This window comes from Pyrgilauda ruficollis, unplaced genomic scaffold (assembly GCF_017590135.1).
Source record: "Pyrgilauda ruficollis isolate IOZ18807 unplaced genomic scaffold, ASM1759013v1 scaffold4, whole genome shotgun sequence".
Taxonomy (NCBI): Eukaryota; Metazoa; Chordata; class Aves; order Passeriformes; family Passeridae; genus Pyrgilauda; species Pyrgilauda ruficollis.
Genome location: NW_024525489.1, coordinates 16,846,097 through 16,866,924, shown reverse-complemented (window position 1 = coordinate 16,866,924; position 20,828 = coordinate 16,846,097). Strand labels below are relative to the sequence as shown.

Below are 20,828 nucleotides of genomic sequence, written 5' to 3'. Positions count from 1 at the left end.
ATTTAGAAGGCCAGAGGAATCCCAAGTTCTCATGTCACATATGAAAAATTAAGTCCTGCTACACATACCATCTTGGAGCAGTTCATTTAAATGAAAATACTGCCTAAACCTTAGCACTACTAGGGTTCTGGAGCGGCTTAAATCTTTTCTATATAAAGATTTAACTTGAATAGACATAAAACCAGATTCCAGCTTCATATTTTAAAGTAAATTACAATACTATTTAATTTAGGACAACTAATCAGTCACACTGGCACCCACAGTTTGCATTTTCTGATTAAATAATGTACTAAAAATATGTGTATAGGTAAGAAGAGTAAATCAGACTTTTACAGAAACTATCAAGAATATCTCTAATTCTGGCAAATGTGCTTGTCTATTTATGTAATGTGATGACCACATTTGGCAAATAAACCTCCATCATTTCAAAACCTGACTTTTCAATTTGTTTCAAGGTCCACTAAAATGCCTCTGGCAATCTCAGCAACACCTGTAATGCAAACTGCCAAATGGGGATTATCATCTTTGCAAACACATTCTTAAACTTGTACACTAGTTAAAAACAATTAAATTGCAAGAAATTTGTGGTTGTACAGCTACACCAGCTAGTTAAGCAATGCACACAATTCCTCGTGCACTGTTCCCCTCTGTACCTGTCCGTCTGCAGCTTCCAAGTCCGAGTGTGCTGAGCTGCATCCCCGTGGTGCTGCTGGTGCAGGTGCTGAGGGTGCCGCCTTTGCTGCTGCTCCTGCTGGACTTCCACCCAACAGGGAGGGACAGTGGCTGAAAACCGAGGTGTCAAGGTCTCAAAACGGGTCAGTTCCACCAGGGATGTCAGTGTCTCAAGGGAGAATGGCTGGTCCACCAAAAGATCAACTCCTGAATAATTACAGCACATACATTCATTACTACATAGATATTTTTTCCAGAACATCCTATAAAAAATACTTTGAAATACATCAGAACTGCTATAGGCAAAATTAACTACAAGTCATATGAAGGTTTTTTAGTTAAAAAAGAATAATAATAAACTCCCCACCCCCACAAAGTACCACCCTAAACAAACAACAAAAAACAACTACAAAAAATCCCAACACAAGCATTCAAACATCCCAGCCTTGAAGCTTGCATCCTTTGAAGGCAGTTCACTTAGAATAAATTTTCTAAATACTGAGAGCTCTGAGCAGGCTGTCTGGAATTCAGCCAGAGGCATCAGGAATAAGTAATTAGCCAGCTATACTTTGAAGATGTAAAGCTGATTAAACACTTTTTTAATATCCCTACTCACTCAGATAAAAAAAATTATTTCGTGAAAACAGACAAACAGAATTACTATGCATTTTTATCACTGTTTAAAACATTACTTTGGCCTCTGATTATCAATATTGACTTATTTTATGGTGGATTACTAGAATATTGTAGCTTTAATAGATACTCCAAATTTACCTTAGAAGAGGGATAAGGGAAAAACAAACATGATTTATGTTAAGCACTTAAAAGACACTGGGCCTGGACAATTATTTTGTCTTTTTGTCTTTATATTTATGCCTTGTATCAAGGAAACAAGGATATTAATTGAAGTATTGAAAACAAAAATATGCCAGGAAGTCAAACACCTAAAGGAACTGCAATAGAAACTGAAAATTGATAATCAGATTTCCTCAGACATACAAAACCCCTAACCAACCCAAAAACCCCCAACCAAACCAAAAACAGAAAAAAACCCAAACAAAACCCAACCAACCAACCAGCCAACCAAAGAACTCCCACCAACCAAACTTGAGGGAAAATAAGACATGCACAATGTATATTTTCTACTATTTTGAGCATTCTCTCTTAAAAATGTGTTTTGAAGGAAAAGCTTCTACTTGTAAAGAAATCATGGTTTTCAAAAGGAGAAAGTTTACTACCTGACTGCTACTGTCACCACTCGGGGTGAGGAGATAATAATGCACCAACACAAACACCACCCTCACCGTAAAGCCTGAACCAAGAGAGTGTCTTGAAAAACAATCCAGGTTGACTTGGAGGTGAGAGGTTTGGACAGGTAATAAATTCACTCTCATTACAACTATAATAATTTCTACTTTTCAATTTCAGAGGCAGGAAAATGCCAAAGAAACTAGAAATGCTTTAGAAATTGAATTTCAATAATACAGGAAAGACTATTACTTTTTTAACTGCCAAATGTGAACCTCATTAGCTGGATGACACTGCAATGAGAAGTGAGATCATTGCTCAAACTGTACAACAAGCCTATCTTTGAGCAGACTGGATTTTTCTGCTTCGTTCTCCTTCCTCCTCCAACAGAAACAAATCCAAATTCAGAATATTCATAGCAACCACATGCATGTAATCAATGCCTAAAACTGAAAAATTAAGGACTTAACTTTCCACTGCTGTCAAGTGTACTTGGCGTCTTTTAAAAATGACAAGACTTTTACTATATTCTAACAAAGTGTTATAACAAGACAAAGTTCTAACACCAAACTTGAAAACAGGCTTTAAACTAGTCAGGAAGACTAATATTCTTTTTTAACTCACTTTGAAAAAAGGCAATATTTTAGATTACTTCAATACAAAAAACCCTCCGTTACTTAAAAGGAAACAGTAATCTATGATTGCGATGAGATTAACTTATATTCTCTTAAAACAATAAAATTTAATATGCATCCAAGTTGAAAATTCAGGCTAGAAAATGCAAGAAACACATTCTAGAATGTAAACAATGGAGAAAAATAAATGCACAAAACCTACAATATAAAGGAACAATGTATGAGTAAAAGCTTCTGCTTGCTGTAAGATTTCATTTCCACAAACAGGAGCCTTTCTCTTGAGCTGTGTCTCTGTCTGAAAAACATGCTAAGACAGAAGTGGAAGAAAACACTTTTTCTTTTTAGTATGTAAGACCAAAAGAGAAGCAATACTGATAGTGTAAATCAAAGGCTGATCACGATCACGATCCACACAAGTCCTGACAATGTGAGTACTGAAGAGGTTTACACAGCCCTAACAATCATTTTCATCTATGCTGAGAGTCCTGTATTATTGACTTTAGTATCCTCAAGAGTTCTGCAGCCATTTGGTTCAACAACTCCCACCCAGACCCTTCATTTCAGCACTGGCTTCTTGTGATTATTAAGCTTCTCTCAGAGCTTTTAGTGACTCAGTTTGACACCACAGCAAAATAGTACTCAGTTTATCTGAATGATTCCCATGTACCTAATAACTCTTTGGAAACTGTTACAGAACAAGATCAAGCAATACTACAATGTCTAAATTATATGACTACTTATAGGAGGACCTACAGCTTGTGGACAACCTAAAGATACAGCTACTTTGAAGTGTATACATAAATAAATCAATTTCTTATTCCAATAAGTCATATTCAAGGCTATACTGAAGGCTGGATGGGAACAAGATAAAAAAAAGGAAAAAAAAAATCCCTTTACAGTACTGGCAGAATTTAAACAGTAATGATACGCTATTTGACTCATCAGGATAGTGATAGTGAGAGTTACCATTTGCTTTGAAGTCACTTATCTCTGCTGATAAGCTACTATACAGGGAGTGCATCCATTGAAGAACATTCTTGACATCTATATTCTTTTTTGCTTATTTGCCATTAGCAAAAGAAGGGTGCAGAAGAAAGCCATAGACTTTTTCCTCCCTCACATATGTACAACACTTTATTTTCTAGTGACCTTCAAACTTCAGGAATGGCTTCTTTGGTGAAAAAGAGGAGACGGAGGAGAAAGTCAGACCCCAAAGCAACTGCTGTAATGCTGCTTACAAATAAACTTACAACAAAAAAATCTCTTCCTTCTTTTGACTGACTCTTGAGGAATAAAATTGGGGTCACACAAATACAGTCTGCCACACTTAAAATCACACACAGAGACTGGAAAAAGTCGAAGTGTTTTGTTTTGTTTTTTTTTAAATCAGGAACTGCGGAAGTGTTATGCTTGTACACGCCCAGTGCCAGACATACAGCAACTACAGAACTCTAACTTCAGGCAGCAAAAAAATTATCAAGCAGCACGCTATTAAATAACTGCAAGTCATGTTCAGATGCAGCTTTCAAAATACAGAAGTATTCTGATCCATGTACACATGTGCAATTTACCTGTAATGCCTGGACTAGAAGGGTTGGATAAGGGCTTGGTGCCTTCTGATGACTGGTCTACACTTTTGGTAAGGGATCCATCTACAAGTATATCAGCTTCATCGATGTCATCGCAGGTCCCTCCAATCTGAAGGAAATGAAGTTCTCCACCTAAAATCATCACAGACAACAAAAGAAGAAAGTTTGGACAGGCATACAGCTAAATTCAACTCAGAAGACAGGCTTGCACTTAAACTACTATGCAATTATGACAGTATTTATGCAGGACCTGAAATCAGTGAAATTGTACAGTACTTATTTTGTTTTATTACTGCTCATTTTTTTCAGGGCAAATGAAAAACAGAGCTACAGAAATACTGCAGTTGCAAATGGCATCAAAGGTAAAAACTATATTGGGGGATGAGTTTTAAAAGACAATTAACAAAGGAAACCTCAATAGAAACCAAAAATCCTAACCATTATGACACTTCCCATAATCCAAATTATGCTTATAACAGAAAATATTCTACCATGTCAAGTGAAGGCCTATACCACCTCATCTGTACAGAGTGCCTAAACTTCCTTTTAAAATTCAATATCTGAAAATTAAACTAATTTCTCTGAATTCTTCTAAGGAGCTCTCCCCATTATTTCATCAAACCTAGAATTAAAACACTGATCAAGTCAACAGACAAAAGAGCAAAGTCCAAAATTTTCACTGGACAAAATGTATTGATGGAAGTTTGAAATCATTCAAGGAGGTTGCCCATTATTCACCACTATGGATACACACAGATCACTTCTATCATTTACAGAGAAGTCACAGAACCAAGGAGTGCTAAGATGCTCAGGTCCAACCATTAACTGCCAAGTCCACCACTAAGCCATGTCTCTAAAAGCCACATCTGCACATCTTTTAAATACCTCCAGGGAGAGAGACTCCACCACTGCTCTGAGCAGCCTGTTCCAATGTTTGGCAACCCTTTCTGTGAAAACATTTTTCCTAATATCAAACTTCCCCTTGAGCAGCTGGAGGCCATTTCCTCTCATCCTGTCACTTGTTTTGTTGGAGAAGAGGCCAACCCACACCTCACTACAATCTTCTCTCAGGTAGTTGTCCAAAACCATAAGGTTATCCCTAAGCCGCCTTTTTTCCAGACTAATCAACCCCAGCTCCCTCAGCTGCTCCTCGCTCCTCCTTCAACTTGTGCTCTAAGTCACTGAGAAAGAATGTTTAACTTCACATGCTGGGGGAGGGGGGTGAGAAAAGCTGTTTCCAGTTCCAGAAGTTAGAAGTCATCGAATTCAAGAAGTAGGATTCAAGAGGCAAATCCAAGCATAGGCCTTAATGTGATTTTTCTGAAAAATTATCTGACTGACCTTCAGCATCTGACTAACATGATGACAAACATCATTGTACAAAATATCCAAGTCATTTGAAACAAAAAAAAACCTGAGAATAAAAATGTAATAAAACCCAAGATAAAAGCAGGTATATGTCCTGTACTGTGAGGGATGAGGGGAGTGAAACAGAATGAAAGAGAGGCACAGGGACAGTGTGAGACACAGAGAAAAGATGTGAGGCACAGAGGGAACTCACAAAGTTTTGGGTTTTTTTGAGATCCCACTAAGAAAGGCCTGACAACAAATGGCTTTATAACTCAGTGTTTTATGAAGATAGAAAAACAAATCATTCAGATGACCAAAATGGTCAGAACAACTCTATGGACAGGATGAGTACATTGTGCTGCAGGAAAATCCAGGTCTAGGTAATGTACAGAGGTAGTACTCCTGGGATCTGAAGGGATGGGAGATTTTCTCACTATATTTATTTATCTTTTCATTCTATCTTCTCAAAACAGCTATTCCATTAAGCCATTTCTTGGTGGGTCTTTTCTGAGATCCACTAAGAAGCCTGTACCTCCCCTCTCAGTCTCAAACCACACATCCTTGGTGCAGAACAGTAAGTACATCCCAAGCAGGCCTCAAGAGTGGAGGGGAAAAATTCTTGTAGCAAATAACACTTTTGAGTTTCCTTGAAATTAAACAGCTCATAAATAAGCAATTTTCCTCAAACTTCAAAGAGAATTTGAGACACATTAGCAAACACAGATGATGACAGCTTCATTTGGTAGTAAGTCAAACCTTAGTTCGTATATCACTTTGTTTACTGCTCAGCACCAAAAATGTCCTTACCATTTTTTCCAAACAAAAGAATAGTCATAACCCCTGCATTCCTGAATGATTCCAACACTTTTCCAAGAAAAAGTCTGTGCTAAACTTGAAATACTTCACTTCCTCTTGTTTGTTTTTAAAAGGTTCTGTAAAGAAGTTTACCATGAACTTAAGTTGTACAGTATTAGCCTCTGCTCATGCACACTGTTCCAAAATGCTGTAGCTGGCTCTGCCTCTGTATCACAAAGGAGGCATTTCCTCTCACAGAACATCCAAAGATGATTTTCTGATGATGCATGCTTCATTATTTGCTTCAATGATACTGTAGTGCCAATAGTCAACTGCCAGTGAAAAAATCTGCGCAGAAGTCAATGCCTTTTTTTTTTCTTTTTTCTTTTGGTGTACTACTATTGTTTGCAGCACTAGGCTGAAAGAGTGGCTCGTCCAGTGCTTTCTAATTCTAATCAGGGAGCAACATCTCAAGTAGCAGTTTATGTGAAGGCTCCCCTGCTTGCATCACTTCGACAGAGGCAATAAATATTTCTGTTGTACTACCAAGAAGATATGAAAGCTGACACCTACTTACTCAGTTATCACAGAAGAGACAAATTGGAAATGAGCACCATTATACTTCCTTCAAAAAATAGGTAACACAATCAAAACATTGTTAATTTAATTCTGAACTGTATTTAAAACCTGCAATTTGCATGGATTCAAGAACCTGATGGCAATACAAACAGAACACAAGAATCATGAATTTATTCAAATAAATCACAGGGTTCCTTCTGGTAAAACAGTTCCTGTTCCAGGAAAGCAGCACTGGAACAAGCTAGAGAGCATGCCAGAGACTGAAGCCACTGCAGTCAAAGCCAATCAGGTGAGATGTTCCTGCACTCTAGAAGGAGTTTGGGAAGAGTGACACCACTGTCATTAGCAAATCACAACGCAATGACAGAGTTGAACAATATACAATTAATGAAAAAGAATTAGAAAACAAAGCCATACCACAGGCAACTATGCATTAATTAATTTCTAGTACCCTCCTCCTCTTGTTGTTGGTTAGCTCTAAATATGCAAGTTCAGAACACCTGAAAAATATCATCAAGAAAGCTATCCCAAAACCTCACTTGGAGATACTTTAATTTAAACTACTCTAGGAGATTTTAGCTATAAAATTCTGCTTTGACTTTGAAAAAATAAAATGCAATTGAATAGGGACAAGCAAAAGTTTCCATGCCCAGAAAGAAATAATTAAAAGCCCTGTTACAGGATGGGAAAAAAAAAACAAAAACAACCAGCTAGACAGCAGTTCTGTAAGAGAAGTTCTTGTGAGTCAGATAATGAACCTCATTCAATTTCCTGCTCAACAATGCAAACATTCCACTACGTATACACACACATGGTATGTACAAACTCCAGAGCTGATTGAGGAATTCATCGGTAGGATTACCGGGCCTGGTTTTGCATATCTCATCAAGAAAGTTGTGGACTGACTTGATCAGATCTTTTGGAAGGGGAAAGTAAAGGCTGTTTTTTTCTTCTTTTGTAAGTTTGAAAGGATTGGAGATTCTCAGCTTAAGAAAATAAATGGTTGGAGAAGGACAGCACCTAAATAAACTCTATCTTTCCCTCCTTTTGTGAAGAATTCTCTTTGCCATATTCATAATGGATGGTACAACAGATATGACTCCAGTGACAAAGATGAGAGAGGCTAAACACTAGTGAAAAAAATCATCATCAAGGAGAGCATGCAGCAGGAGAAATTTCATGAGCAGTCTGTTAAATCTCTGTCTCGAAGATGTTTGAGAATGGTGATGAGTAGTCTGTTTCTGAATGGTAAGAGTATAATTGACCTTGACTTGAAGATGAGATCTTAGCATCACTTCCAATACTAATTCTGAAGTGGAAAAAAACTTGACCTCTCTCAAATCCTCTTAGACTCCATTACCAAAAAAGGTAGAAAATTAACTGAACTTCAAAATTACCTTACACAGTATACAGGGCAGACAAAGCCTAATGACAAGGAAGACACAAGTAAGATATCCAAACTAAATCAGAAAGAAACTACAGTGTGACTACTACACTATTTACAACTCAAGAGCAAGAAAGCTTCTATAAATTAAATGCACGATATCTGGGGGAATCAATTCTCAAATGTATCCAAGTGCCATCCAGTTCTGCCAGGCTTGCAGGTAAGAAATATCAGCATAGGCAACTCACTCTGGACATACCAAAATCCAGCCTGAAAAAATACTTTTTCCAACAAAAGGGTGCGACTAAAAACTCTTGTTATATTGTAGCACCATTAAAATGTTATTATGTAACAGATTGAAAATTTCAGGCGAGCACTATCTAGCAATAAGAAACTGTATCTGACCCTCTGAAACACAAGATAATAAATTTTAAATATCAAAAGACCACCTTAGAGCAGTATCTCTATTTAAAAACAGTACCTGCTGCTTTGTTTTAGAATGAAGAAATTACTTATTTTCTTACTTATTATTTTGAATGTCATAAAAGCAGAGTTTAGACTCTCTTACTAATGACACAAGAGAAAACATCTGTACCCTCATATGACAGCACTGCTAAGAGAGATATTAAATATAGTCTGCCTTGGCCAAGGCGAAGAGAAGAAAGCAAAATTCCAAGAGATTAAAGTTCAGTATGTTTGCTTAACAGAACTAGAACCAAGAACATACTTGCACACTTTCCCCCAGAGGTCAAGCTCAGGTAATCCTTGCAGAAACAGGTAAGTATCTGAAGCTGACACCAAGAGGCAACATTCTGAAGTGTGGCTCACAAAGATGGATGACGTCAAAATGCAGGTCTAAAACACCTTTCCATAAAACCACTCCAGATCTGAAGCACCCATTCACACAGAGGTTTCTTTTTCAGTCATATCTTAGAGGCAGCTATGAAAAAAATTTATATAATCTACCAATGAAAATAATACATAAACAAGCAGGAGGAACAGAAGAAAATGCTATTCTGCATTCAGAACTTTCTGACATTAAAGTACCTCTTTGTCTACTCTGATGTCCCAAACAAGCAAACAGGAAAGAATACACTGCTCACGCCTGATTTGCAACATCATCCAAACACTTCTAATGTATGTATGCTCCAAAACCTTCACCTAAAATTTTCATTTATGTCTTTGCACTACAAGCTCCTTTCTAGATGGAATAATGTTGAACACATCAGTGAATACAGTTATGCTACTTTCAGTGTATCTTTCTAATGCTGTCAGACTGCAGGCATTCCCACTTGTGGCAGTAAACGTAGAGGAGCAAACGCCTCTAAGTGATTTGTGAAGAAGCCTAGGAAAACAGCACCCAAGGACAAAAAAATAACAGCAAAACCCTCCATCTTCAGCCACCTAGGTAAGCAGGAAATTCTACCCATTTAAAGCAAAAGTTTAAAAGACAATTATTATTCAAGACAAGAAAATTATGCAAAGCTTATTTCATATACTAAGCTATTCAAACATACAGTAAGATAGAGGATTAATAACGTTATATTAATAGTTGAGGTTCTTGGTATGTTTTTTCTTCTAGTGCTCCTGAATTTTATACCTTTTATGCCTTATTTAGAAACCTTTCAGTTCAGTCATTCTTTACCAAGTGATGTATTTTGGCATAAATGTTTTGACTCTGAGGCTTCTGACACACCTGGCATCAGATCCTGAAATTCAGACCTCTTAAGGACATTGACCCCCTCAGTATTTATGATGGATTTGGACTTAATTTCTCGAAAGTAAGAAAAATGTAACCATGACTGATACGCTAAAAAAGGAATAGAAATTGAAAGCCTCTAAAGACATTTAAGCAATGAAAATAATGTACTCCAAAGCCCATGGTTGAGTAGAAAATGGAAGTTCCATATAGAGGTATAGTGGATGTAAATGAAAGATAAGAATACTCAGTGGATTTTTTTTTTTTTTAAAGTAAACAAAGTACTATATTCAAAAGAGGACCCTTGCAGGCTGACTTGATACCTATAGCATACTGGGCTACAGAAGAAAAAAATACCCCAAAATCTCAGTCATCTTAAGGGCAGCATGAACAAAAGAAATCCAAAAAAGCTATTGATAAATTACTAGATGGGTATTATAATACTGAGAGAGATTTACTACAAAAGCAGAATGATGTGCTTGTCCATTACAAGGAAGATGGAAGTATTCTCCAGTCAGTAACAGAGATGGCAGTTATCTAGGCAGAGACAAAATACTACTACACACACAGAATAAATGCTTCCAGCTCAAGAGACCTGTACATCTTAAACTCCACACCCCAAAGGGGTTTAGATAATACCAAAAGCCACTAGAATATAATTACCATAAACACTAGCATTGGATCAAAAAGTACCATGCATAATAAGCTCTTTAACTTTTATCATGAATCTTAAAACACAAGAAAGGAAAAACAGATTTGATGAAAGAAAGAAATTGATAGTAATAACATTCTAGAAAAAAAATTCTGTTTGGAGGTCTTTTCAATGAACTTGCAGTTTGATCAGTTTGATAATGTCAAAATATTATGACAAAAAATAGTATCCTGAAGTGACTTCATGATGCTTGTATCCCCATTTGTCTGTTTAGCCGAAGTTTTGAAATAAGTTTTGCACCTTTAAGGTTGGTTCTGAGAGCGGAGAGAAGAAGTGCAGTTTGTTATCAGAAACTGCACTCACTCCTCCACATTCCTGCTCCTGCAGCACGGACAGCGAGAGAGAGCTCTCCTTTACTTTTAGTTAGTTTTTAGCTAGCTGAGGCAGAGAAGTTCCCTGGACTGTGTTTTTTATTTTTCTTAGATCTGTTTGACCTGCTCTGGACTGAAAACCCAGAAGAGCACTTGAAACTCACACCTGTGGCCCACTGGGCCTGGCCTGGACCGCGGCGTTTTCCAGGGCCGGAGGGGCTGATAAGAAACTGAGCTGATCTACAGCCCACCAAGGGGACTTTCTGAATTTGTCATCTCTTCAGACTGGCAAGAAGTTATATTGTTTAATATTGTTCATTTTTTCTGCTGGTGAATGCTTTGCCTGTTAAATAAACAGGTTTTTTCCACTTTTCTTCAAGGAAATCTTTTCCCGAACCAGCTGGGGGAGGGGCCACTTGAATTTGCTTTCTAGAAGAACCCCTCTGAAGGTTTTCTCCCAAATTTGCCCTAAACCAGGACACATGGATATGATATGATAGAACAGTTTTCAAAGGCATTAACCTTTCAGATAGAGTTCCATTTGAACTAGGAAAAAGCATGCATTATTAAATACAGTTGAAATAGTGTAATAGGTATTTCTTCAAAAGCAGTCACCGAAAGAGAACAATTTAGTAAATATGAATGTTACCCTTGGGAATCTGCAAACATAAATACTAGTTACTAACTTGCAATGTTTTCATTAGTATTTAAAAAGCAAATCTGAAATGCCCACTTCTAGAAATCTTTGTAGGTGAGTGAGAAACATGGAGCCTTTAAGAAAACTGAGATGTTTACAATAAACTTGACTTTATCTGTTGGAAATAACAAGTAAATCTGATTTAACAACTGCTCATAGGAGGACTTTATAATTAGTGTGACACCATCATGAAAGGAAAAAAGGTATTAATTTCAATTCTGCTAGTAAAGAAGAAGCTCAACATGATACTGGTGGGAATTTATTTGAAATGTATGAACCATGCCATCAGCTAGCCCCTCTGAGAGCCTAAGCGTTTCCTCCACAGCTGCAATCAGCTGCAGATGAACTAAACAGAACACTGGGACATGAAGGAACTCAGCTGGATGACACCCAGAGCTGTTTCCAGTGCTCCAATGTGGCAAAAGGAAACAGGGAGTTGTGTGGTGTACAAAGTAGTTACAATCCTCTCCTACCTGCCCCCTCCCCCAAAATACCTTGTGTTCATTTGGAAAAAAAGAATCCTGCATGGATAGTCTAGCTCTAACATTCAAGGAAGTACAATCCCAACTGCAAAAAGCTAAAGCAGAACGAGAAGCATGCTACTTGAATGAAAATACACTGGGATAAAGAATGAAAGCATTATCTTCTCTACTCCCTTGAATATCATCAATTACAGGCAGAAGACATTTTTCTGAAATGGGATTTCTCTATCACAGAAATAATTACATACAAGAATCACTTTTATTTGTTTTGGACTTAAGAAAACTTGTGCCTCTTCAAGAATTAAGACATCTGCAAGAATTACTGCCATTCTAGAGATTAAAATTGACATTTAAGGTGAGGAATTAACCAGAGTTCATGCTTCCTAGACCATTAAACTGTACGTAAGTTCAGTGGAATTTGAAATTTAGATTCTAAATTCTCTAACATAATCCAAATACAGTAAAATCAATAATTTAAAAAAATTTTGAAGAAAAATCTTACCTTTGGTGCATGCACATAATCTGTCTGTGCCCGAACAGTATATCACAGAGACAAACATATCTGGTTCCTCAGTGCCCTCTTTTTTAGGTGGCTCCACTTTGGCCAGAATTTCAAAGTTTGAAAGATCTAGTATTTTCACATATCCTCCCTGAGTAGTTATTACCAGGTGCCCAAGAGTAGAGATCTCAGATCTTCTCTCTCTCCCACTGCCATTTTTAGAAGTTAATTGTATTTCCTCTACAGGCTCCTCACAGTCGTCCTCTCGATTATCCAATATATCTGGTGGGAGCAAAATCATTGAGGTAATTGTGTCTTGGGGGTCTTTGATATGCTGGATTTTTACTGGTTCCTCCTCTAGAGTAACTATTCTAGTGGCATAATTCATCTTATAAAGCACTAGGTATCCGCCACTAACACTTCTCTGTTCAGGCTGAATTATTAAAGGAGTTGGTACATCTGCTGGTGACTCATGCTGGATTACATCAATACTCGTGCCATTCACTACAGCAAGACTTGATTCTAGTTCCCCCTTCCTTCTATTACATAGTGCCGAGTTTAATTTATTTAAATTATTCAAGGCCTCTACTTGATTTATTGCACTCAGAGATTCAACAGGACAAGTCCGCAGTCCTACTAACAGATGAACTCCATCTGCACAAGGTGTGATTGAATCTACACACAGGTTCTCCTCCTCTGCAAACTTGGGCAGACGCAGGCACTGAACCAAAGTCCCAGGCTTGGGAACCATAGAGCTCCACTTGTCCGAGTCCGGAGATGTCAGGTTGGCTGCAGCATCTGCAAACTGCTGAATGTAGGTCACAGGGGGGTCCTGTAACAGCAACTGTTCCTGACTGTCCAGCTCCATTTCAATGATCTGTGGAACTGTGAAACCATCATCATGTATACTTTTACTCATAATATTGTTCATCTGTGAAAAGAGTTTTCCTGCTTTTTCATCAGACTCCTTAATGCTGTACAGCAGCAACACAGGCAAAGTCCTCCTTACCAGAGGGGAATTCAGTTCTGAATTAGTGCAGGATTCATTGTCAGTTGATCCCTGTTCTGAGACACTCTCATCTCGAGTCCTGCTTAAGCCATCCAGTGATCTCTGAGAGTTACTGCTAACGGGAGAGGTAGCAGGTGATTTGTATGTTAATAGACCTCCAGCTAATAAACAAGGAAAGGGAATGTTGTGTTGTTCTAGATGTTTTTCCTTCATCTTTTCACTCTTGCAGTTGGCCAAACAGGGATTTGCCCCAAGTTCTTCTAGATCTTTAACTGTGTCCTCCAGAACATTTGCAACAATTTCCCACTGAAGTTTTTCAGGCTGCTGAAGAACGCTGAGAGCTGTTATATCAAGGCTGACTTCCATAGTTTCTTTTTGTGATGTATGCCCTTTAAAACAAAAACGTTTAACATCATACAAATGCTCAAAAGACAAAACAGGAATCATACTGTATATATTACAGTTTGTTGGAAAAAAAGGATCTTTTTCTGCATCTCATGCTCTTTTTTCCCCACTTGGTGATCCTTACTCAAAGATGTAAACCAGATTATAGAAACTAAACATGTAGTCCTCCCTCCGTCAAAATTTCTGACTCAACCTCTAAGAAAATAACACAAGAACACCATGCACAGCACTGTTCTGCTTCCATATAAAATCTTTATTCAGGAAGAAATACTTTATCAAAGTGCATACCCTTAGGGAAACAATCAAGACACAGGAACTCTTTTGGCAATCCCCTGAATTTAAAGGGTTTCATACAGCTGTAATTTGTTCCTGTTCTAAGAAAGTTCTTTTATCTTGGTTTGTGTGCTTTACTGACAGCAAGATAAGCAATGCTTGTTGTCAAGTAAGACATTTATTAACTAACAATGTGCAGTTTTTCTTTTCTCCTGCATGCCATCTCTCCATCACACAAACTTAAATACTGGTACTCCTTTCAATGGTAAATCCATTGAAAAATCTTTTTCCAAGGTAAATTCATTTCCTTTTTTCTAATACAGTGAATATAATATAACCAGTTTTGACAGGGTTTTTTTAGAAGTCTGGAAGAAGAATTTCCCCATTCACCTCTAAACTATTACATATATATATAACAGGTCAGATATAACCTACCCGTAACAGATTCCGATCTGGAATGCTCTTCACTGTCTGAATCCTCCAGTAGGTCATCACTGAAAAAAAAATAATGCATGAATGACACCATGTACATGCTAGCTGCATGCTTATTTTAAATTAAATTAGTAAAAATTCAAAAAAACACAATGTGTACTATAGCTGGCCATTCCTTTTAGCCAGCATTGTTCATCCACTGATGAGCTCCTCACAGACAGCACCAACAAAGACTTTTTCCTCCATTATTGAACCAGTAGACCAGATTTCTTTCTGCCTCATTCTACTATTGTATTTCCTACAATTCAGGGCTAAATGGAATTAAAATGAAAACCAGTTCTCAGGAATCTCTCCAAGAAAAATAAAACCATACAATCAGCACATCTAAAAATTAATATCAACATCTTCAAATTCCTCAAAATCATCTCTGGAAAGTGGAGCTGACAGACTGGTCTTCAATTCTACACAGCAATTTTGTAGCTAGTACTGAAACAAGGGATGAACAGTGCTGTTGGTTTTAAAAATACTGCTACATAAATCTTTTTGTCATAAACCAGACTCTGTTCAAGACACCTTTTGAACAGAAATAGGTCCCTGAGTAGTTCTAAGAATATTTAAATAATTAATGCACGTGACTTTTCCAATAAAATAAATTATTTCCTATTACAGGCTCATTACACACAGGAAGGACAGTAATCCCTTTGCAGCTTCAGATAAAACTACTCACAGTACCAAGTCAGATCCTCAAACTTCAACAAACTGGATGCCTACATGCTCATACCCAAGAAATAGATCTTTGTGGGGTCAAACCTGATCAACACCCACTTCACAACATGGCAGACACAATTCAATACTTTGATTCTGATCCAGCTTCCCCTTAAGCGAAGAAGTGATAGTAAATTCCATCTAGATTATGTGAAATGGAAGATGCTTAGTTCTAGGCAGTATGATTGCACTGTCCTTTATCCAGCTCTAAAAACTGGTTTAATTCTTTAACTATGAAGGAGTTCCCAGCCCTAAAGCTACACTAAGAGTCCAGGCAGCTGCTGATGTTGCCCATGTCAGCAGAAGAGCAAACTTTGTATTTGCTCTGCACTACTGTGCAAATACTGTAGATATCACACTAAGCTTAAAACCAAAGATTTACCTCCCTGTGCATATAGCAGTATTGTTACCTTCTTCTTAATGCTGAAGTTTAAGAAGTAACTTTCAGAAAACTAGCAAGACCCCCGAGTCAACTTTTGTTCTAAATTTTCCAACAGTTATTAATTTCAATTTCCAGTTACTCTATTGAGCTTTGGCAAGACCAGAAAAGAGTACCCACAGTAACAGGCTGCATGAAGCATGAGTGAAATACTACTTTTTCTCACATCACACTTTCTAAGCACTGACACACCCTCTAGCTTATCCAAACCCTTGCAAAAGGACTATCTAATTGTTTAGAGTCTGTATACATGTGCTAAAAGTATGCAAGGAAGCACAAATTCCTAGCACATCCACACAGTTTATTTTCAGAATGACATAACCAGAAATTACAGAGAAGCAATCAGGAAAAAAACCATGTTCCAGAAGTCCATGAGGAGCCTTTACTTTCAAACCCTGAAATGTATAATCCATAACTAAAATGAAAAGCTGATCCAAATGAAAAGCTCTTTTTACTCTGCCTCCAAAACATGAGCATAGGGCAGCAATGAGATCTGCAATCTCTCTGATAGTGGAGTCATAAAACTGGAACATCAGGAAACTGGCTTAAAAATAGAAATTTAGATTAGTCTTTTTCAAGTGTTGAATTGTGTACAGAGTGACTAAAAATATTATTTCCATGAAAAGAAAATTACCAATCTTAAGTTTCACAAAGCATGACTTTGCTAAATGGCAGTCACCACTTACACAGAAGCATTTCATATTTCTCATCTGGTAGAATGGCATACCTGTCTCCTTCTAATTTTGGTATGTCTGAGCAGCTAGAGGAATCTTCTAACCATGCTAGTGTTGGTCTCCTTGAGTCAACCCCTGAGCTCTGTTCTCCTGATAACATAAGTTGCTGCACAATAGCGGGATCATATGCATTGATTTCAAATTTTAAGTGGACCTGAGAAATAACAACAAAAAACAGAACAGGTATTTGATTTTGAATCAAGGTATGCCTGATCAGTAAATAGAAAGTGATGAAAAATAATTTTTCATACTGCATACCTTCATAAGTTTGGAAACATCCCATATGCAGATCTTTCCTCGTTTTGTTGCAGCAGCTAGAAAATGAGGGCAACTTCCAGATCCAAAGCAGGTTATTCTGTCAGTGCCATCTGTGCAGGGAAATTGTGCTGGACTTGTTGCCAGTGTGACTGAAAGGGGTACATTCTGAGTGTGCTCACCCTTGACAAATGGGCAGTTTGGGGAATGTCTCTCATGTTCAGACCTATCCAGATTAAAAACAAACACAGAAAACAGCCATTTTTTACTGTGAAAACTACACACAGCATATACAAGCTAAGCCCTAAGAGTAAAGCTGAAACAGAACTGTTTGAACTCTATTGCAGTCAACCATACAAGAGAGTTCTGAAGTTACTAGCACAGCTTTCCCTGCTGATTCTCAATAGCAGTCTGTATTAAAGACTTTGATCACTCAATGTACATTCATATTCAAAAGGATCAATCTACACAATGCTCTTAATATAATTAGTCCATTAAAAAAATAATTTTTCTATAGGCAGTAGCCAATCACGTCCCCAGGAAAAAAAGCCCAGATTAAATTACTGTACGTTAAAACTCTAATGTTAAGAGTAACTTTAGAAGTAATGTCCTGTTTTTAGTTCTATATCCACAATTAAAAAAATCAAAACTGGAAACAGCCCTGAATGTCACATTAACCAAGAAGCATAGAAAAAAATGAATCTTGATATATAACTAAGGCAGAGACATGACAAGAGCAATTACACAGCTACAAAATGTCTTGAAAATCGTAAGTGAAAGGAGTAGACAAAACCTGTGAAGACAGTATTACAAGGAAAAGTTTCCAGCAAGTCAGGAATCTGACGTGTTCAAGAAAAGATTACAAATTACCAACTAATCAAAAATAAAACTACATAAAGAAGTCTTTAATTAGTGTAAGGTCCCCCATTTCTGTCACCATCCACAATTTTAGATGATTCAGGAAACTAGTAATGGATACTGCAATTTCACACAAAAGGCAGATATGCACTACACAGCCATGGCAGTCTTTGAACCTGAAAGGAGATGTAGTCACAATCAAATAGAAGACTCAGTTTAGATCCCTGCAAAGAAGTATTGGCTGACAACTCTCAAGGAGCAAGTTGAAATGAAACAGCAAATCAGAACTAAGAAATAAAATCAATGACATCTTTTTTCTTTTAGTATTATACAGAAATTTGATACAGTATATCAAATCTTTTTGTGACTTGTTCCACGGAATCACTTTGGAAACCCATTCTTGTCAATGACTTATCCTAAATTCACCAAAAATACCATTGAGAAATGTTGATTTTTGTCCTTTGAAGATTTCCAACCTCTTCAGCACAAAATCAGGTGTACTTCACACATCATTAAACTTACCAAGGTTCATCTGTAGGCTCCCAGCACACCAAGCACACACTACAGGTAAAGCACATGGCTCTGTCATCTCCTGATGAGGCAGGCTAAGAAAATAGGAAGAAACACTTGCAATTTGTATAGCCATATACGACAAAACACTTTCAACTAGGTGATCAACTTCTTTCCCTCTAGTGACACACTAAAGCATCACACCAAACATATAAAAGGCCACATATGATATACTATAAAGTGGCAGCATTTCACATTAAAAAAAGAATATACATTACTGTAGAAGAGATCCAGAACTAACACTCATGCAAGTCATTGGATGCAAACTACAGACACAGAACAGAAATTACTTTTTTTTTTCTTTGGCAAAAGTTCACAAGGTTCAAAAAATTTAGAACTGCAGCAGAATACATGCTTGGATAAACATGAATTAAAAAATATTCCTACCAATCTCTTAGGACATAAAGTATTCTCTACCACTCCTCTGCAAAGAACAGTTGTTACTAGCTGAAGTAACTGAGGAAAAACAATCAAAATTTCCACTCTCTTAAAATTTAGCATTTTCATGACCTCATTTCAAGACATGCTTGGGAATATGCAGATGCAATGCCAACATATGAATTCCTTGCATTTCTCCATCTGTGCAAGTTTAAGAAATCATCCAAAAACTTCATGCATCTATCACACTTTACAGTTGACAGAATGAAACAGACAATATTGCTGTCAAATGATAGGCACTGCCCAGCCATCATTATCTGAATCTGTATTATAAATATTTTTTTAAAGCAGGAAAATTTCCAGGAATGAAAAATGGGAGTAAGCAAAAGTAGTGGAATAAAACATTGACGTTGTACTTACTCACTAAGCCTAACAATCTAGGACCTCTGACACAATAAAGTTCTACTAGGAAAGTACGTTTAGAGAACTCCAGTGCCAAGCTTACTGCTTTTTTGCTTTATTTGTAATATAAAAGGGATTATTTACACAACAATCTAACAAGGAGAAAGACAAAGTCTATGTAACAACCAACTTCATCTCTATTACTGTTAGATCAATCTGATCTTTCAAAAAGTGTTATATGCTGAAGTTCAGAACAGTATTTTCTGTGATCTGTGATAGGCATCAAAACCCCTTGAAACTTAAAAAAAACCCCAAGAGCTGAATGACAAAATTTTTATGGTTTATGCATAATTGAAGGAATCCATTAAAAAAAGAAAAAAAAACCCTACTAAAAAACATCACCACCTTTTTTCCCCTGCCCTCCCACCTGGAGAACAAGTACTAAGAACAACTAAATCTCTTACCTGGTGATAGAATCCAGCTTGAGCCATAGGATCTGGCTGTGCCCACCGATAACCCACATGAGGCCATGAAGTGAATGTCTCCCGTCTGTTAGCTTCACTATACATCAAAGACCTAGAAATGTGAAAAACTCTACATGATCCAAAATTGCCACTTAAAATTAAAACCCAAACTATTTGTAAGACTTTCAGTGCTTTCGTAACCATTAAAAATAGCACAAATAGTTACTTATAATCATAATTAACTATTACAGGAAAATTACAAAGTTCCCTCACTTGGGTGCTTAAAGTACATCCTCAGTAAAAAACGAAAAGCCACACAACAAACTATAGACCTTAAAAGCAGGATTAAGAAAATAAGCTTCCAGGTAGCCTATTTGATCTACCTGCAGAAAAGCATCAGATACCCAAAGGTATTCTGCATTGAAGGCAGGTGGAGAAGCTAGCCCAACAGAACTGCAAGGGAGTTGGATTTTTTTAAACATGACAACTACTGTAAAAATTTGGTGTTCTTAGTTAAACAGATATGAATATGCACATTTAAAAATACTCTAACGTGATATTTTAGGCTTAACTAAATATTTGGTACAACCCTCCCCCCCCACCAGTCATCACTCACTACATACTGTAATACTTATAAATTTTAAACTACTATGTCCCAAAATATGAACCCCTCTGCAACTCAACAGTTAAGACAGCAAAGAAGTTCCTCTCTTTTCCACCCTCATTCAATACACATCTGTCATCTGCAACAGCATATGAGAAATGAGTATCAGTTTTTCTTTTCCCTTGGCAGAGTTTTGTTCTCCCAAGAACTAGGGCTGTTAGGTGGAAAGGTGCCTTATTTCCTGTTTCTGCTTCTCAGTTTCAGGAGATTTTTGCTGTCTTATAAGGGAATGGAAATATTAAACATTTCCTGACAAGGAAGTAATCTATTTTCACATAAGAGCTATCTTAACTTGACATTATACCAGTTCAAGAAACAGATCTTGGGAGAGCTCTAATCAAAATAAAATGTGGTGAGGTACAGGTAGACCTGAAGGCTTGGGGAAGTAAAGCTAAGAGATGAAATCAAATTCATTAAATTATTTGAGATGTAAGAAATGATAACACATATGCAAAAGAGTATTTGTACAGACACTTTCAAGAAAGAAAAATTTGTAAACTTAGGAGATTTACCAGTATTCTAACTAGT

At 37.1% G+C, this 20,828-nt stretch overlaps 1 protein-coding gene across 1 annotated transcript in view; it reads right to left on the bottom strand.

Annotated features, from left to right (window-relative positions):
• Positions 1–20,828, bottom strand: part of BIRC6 (baculoviral IAP repeat containing 6) — a 173,084-nt gene that overhangs the window by 132,473 nt on the left and 19,783 nt on the right. The window contains exons 5-12 of the mRNA XM_041477108.1: positions 19,637–19,748; positions 18,345–18,427; positions 16,968–17,190; positions 16,703–16,863; positions 14,775–14,833; positions 12,656–14,050; positions 4,127–4,276; positions 654–879 (exon numbers count right to left, since the gene is read on the bottom strand). Of these exons, the coding sequence (XP_041333042.1) occupies positions 654–879; positions 4,127–4,276; positions 12,656–14,050; positions 14,775–14,833; positions 16,703–16,863; positions 16,968–17,190; positions 18,345–18,427; positions 19,637–19,748 (2,409 nt within the window). The remainder of the gene's footprint in view (positions 1–653; positions 880–4,126; positions 4,277–12,655; positions 14,051–14,774; positions 14,834–16,702; positions 16,864–16,967; positions 17,191–18,344; positions 18,428–19,636; positions 19,749–20,828) is intronic.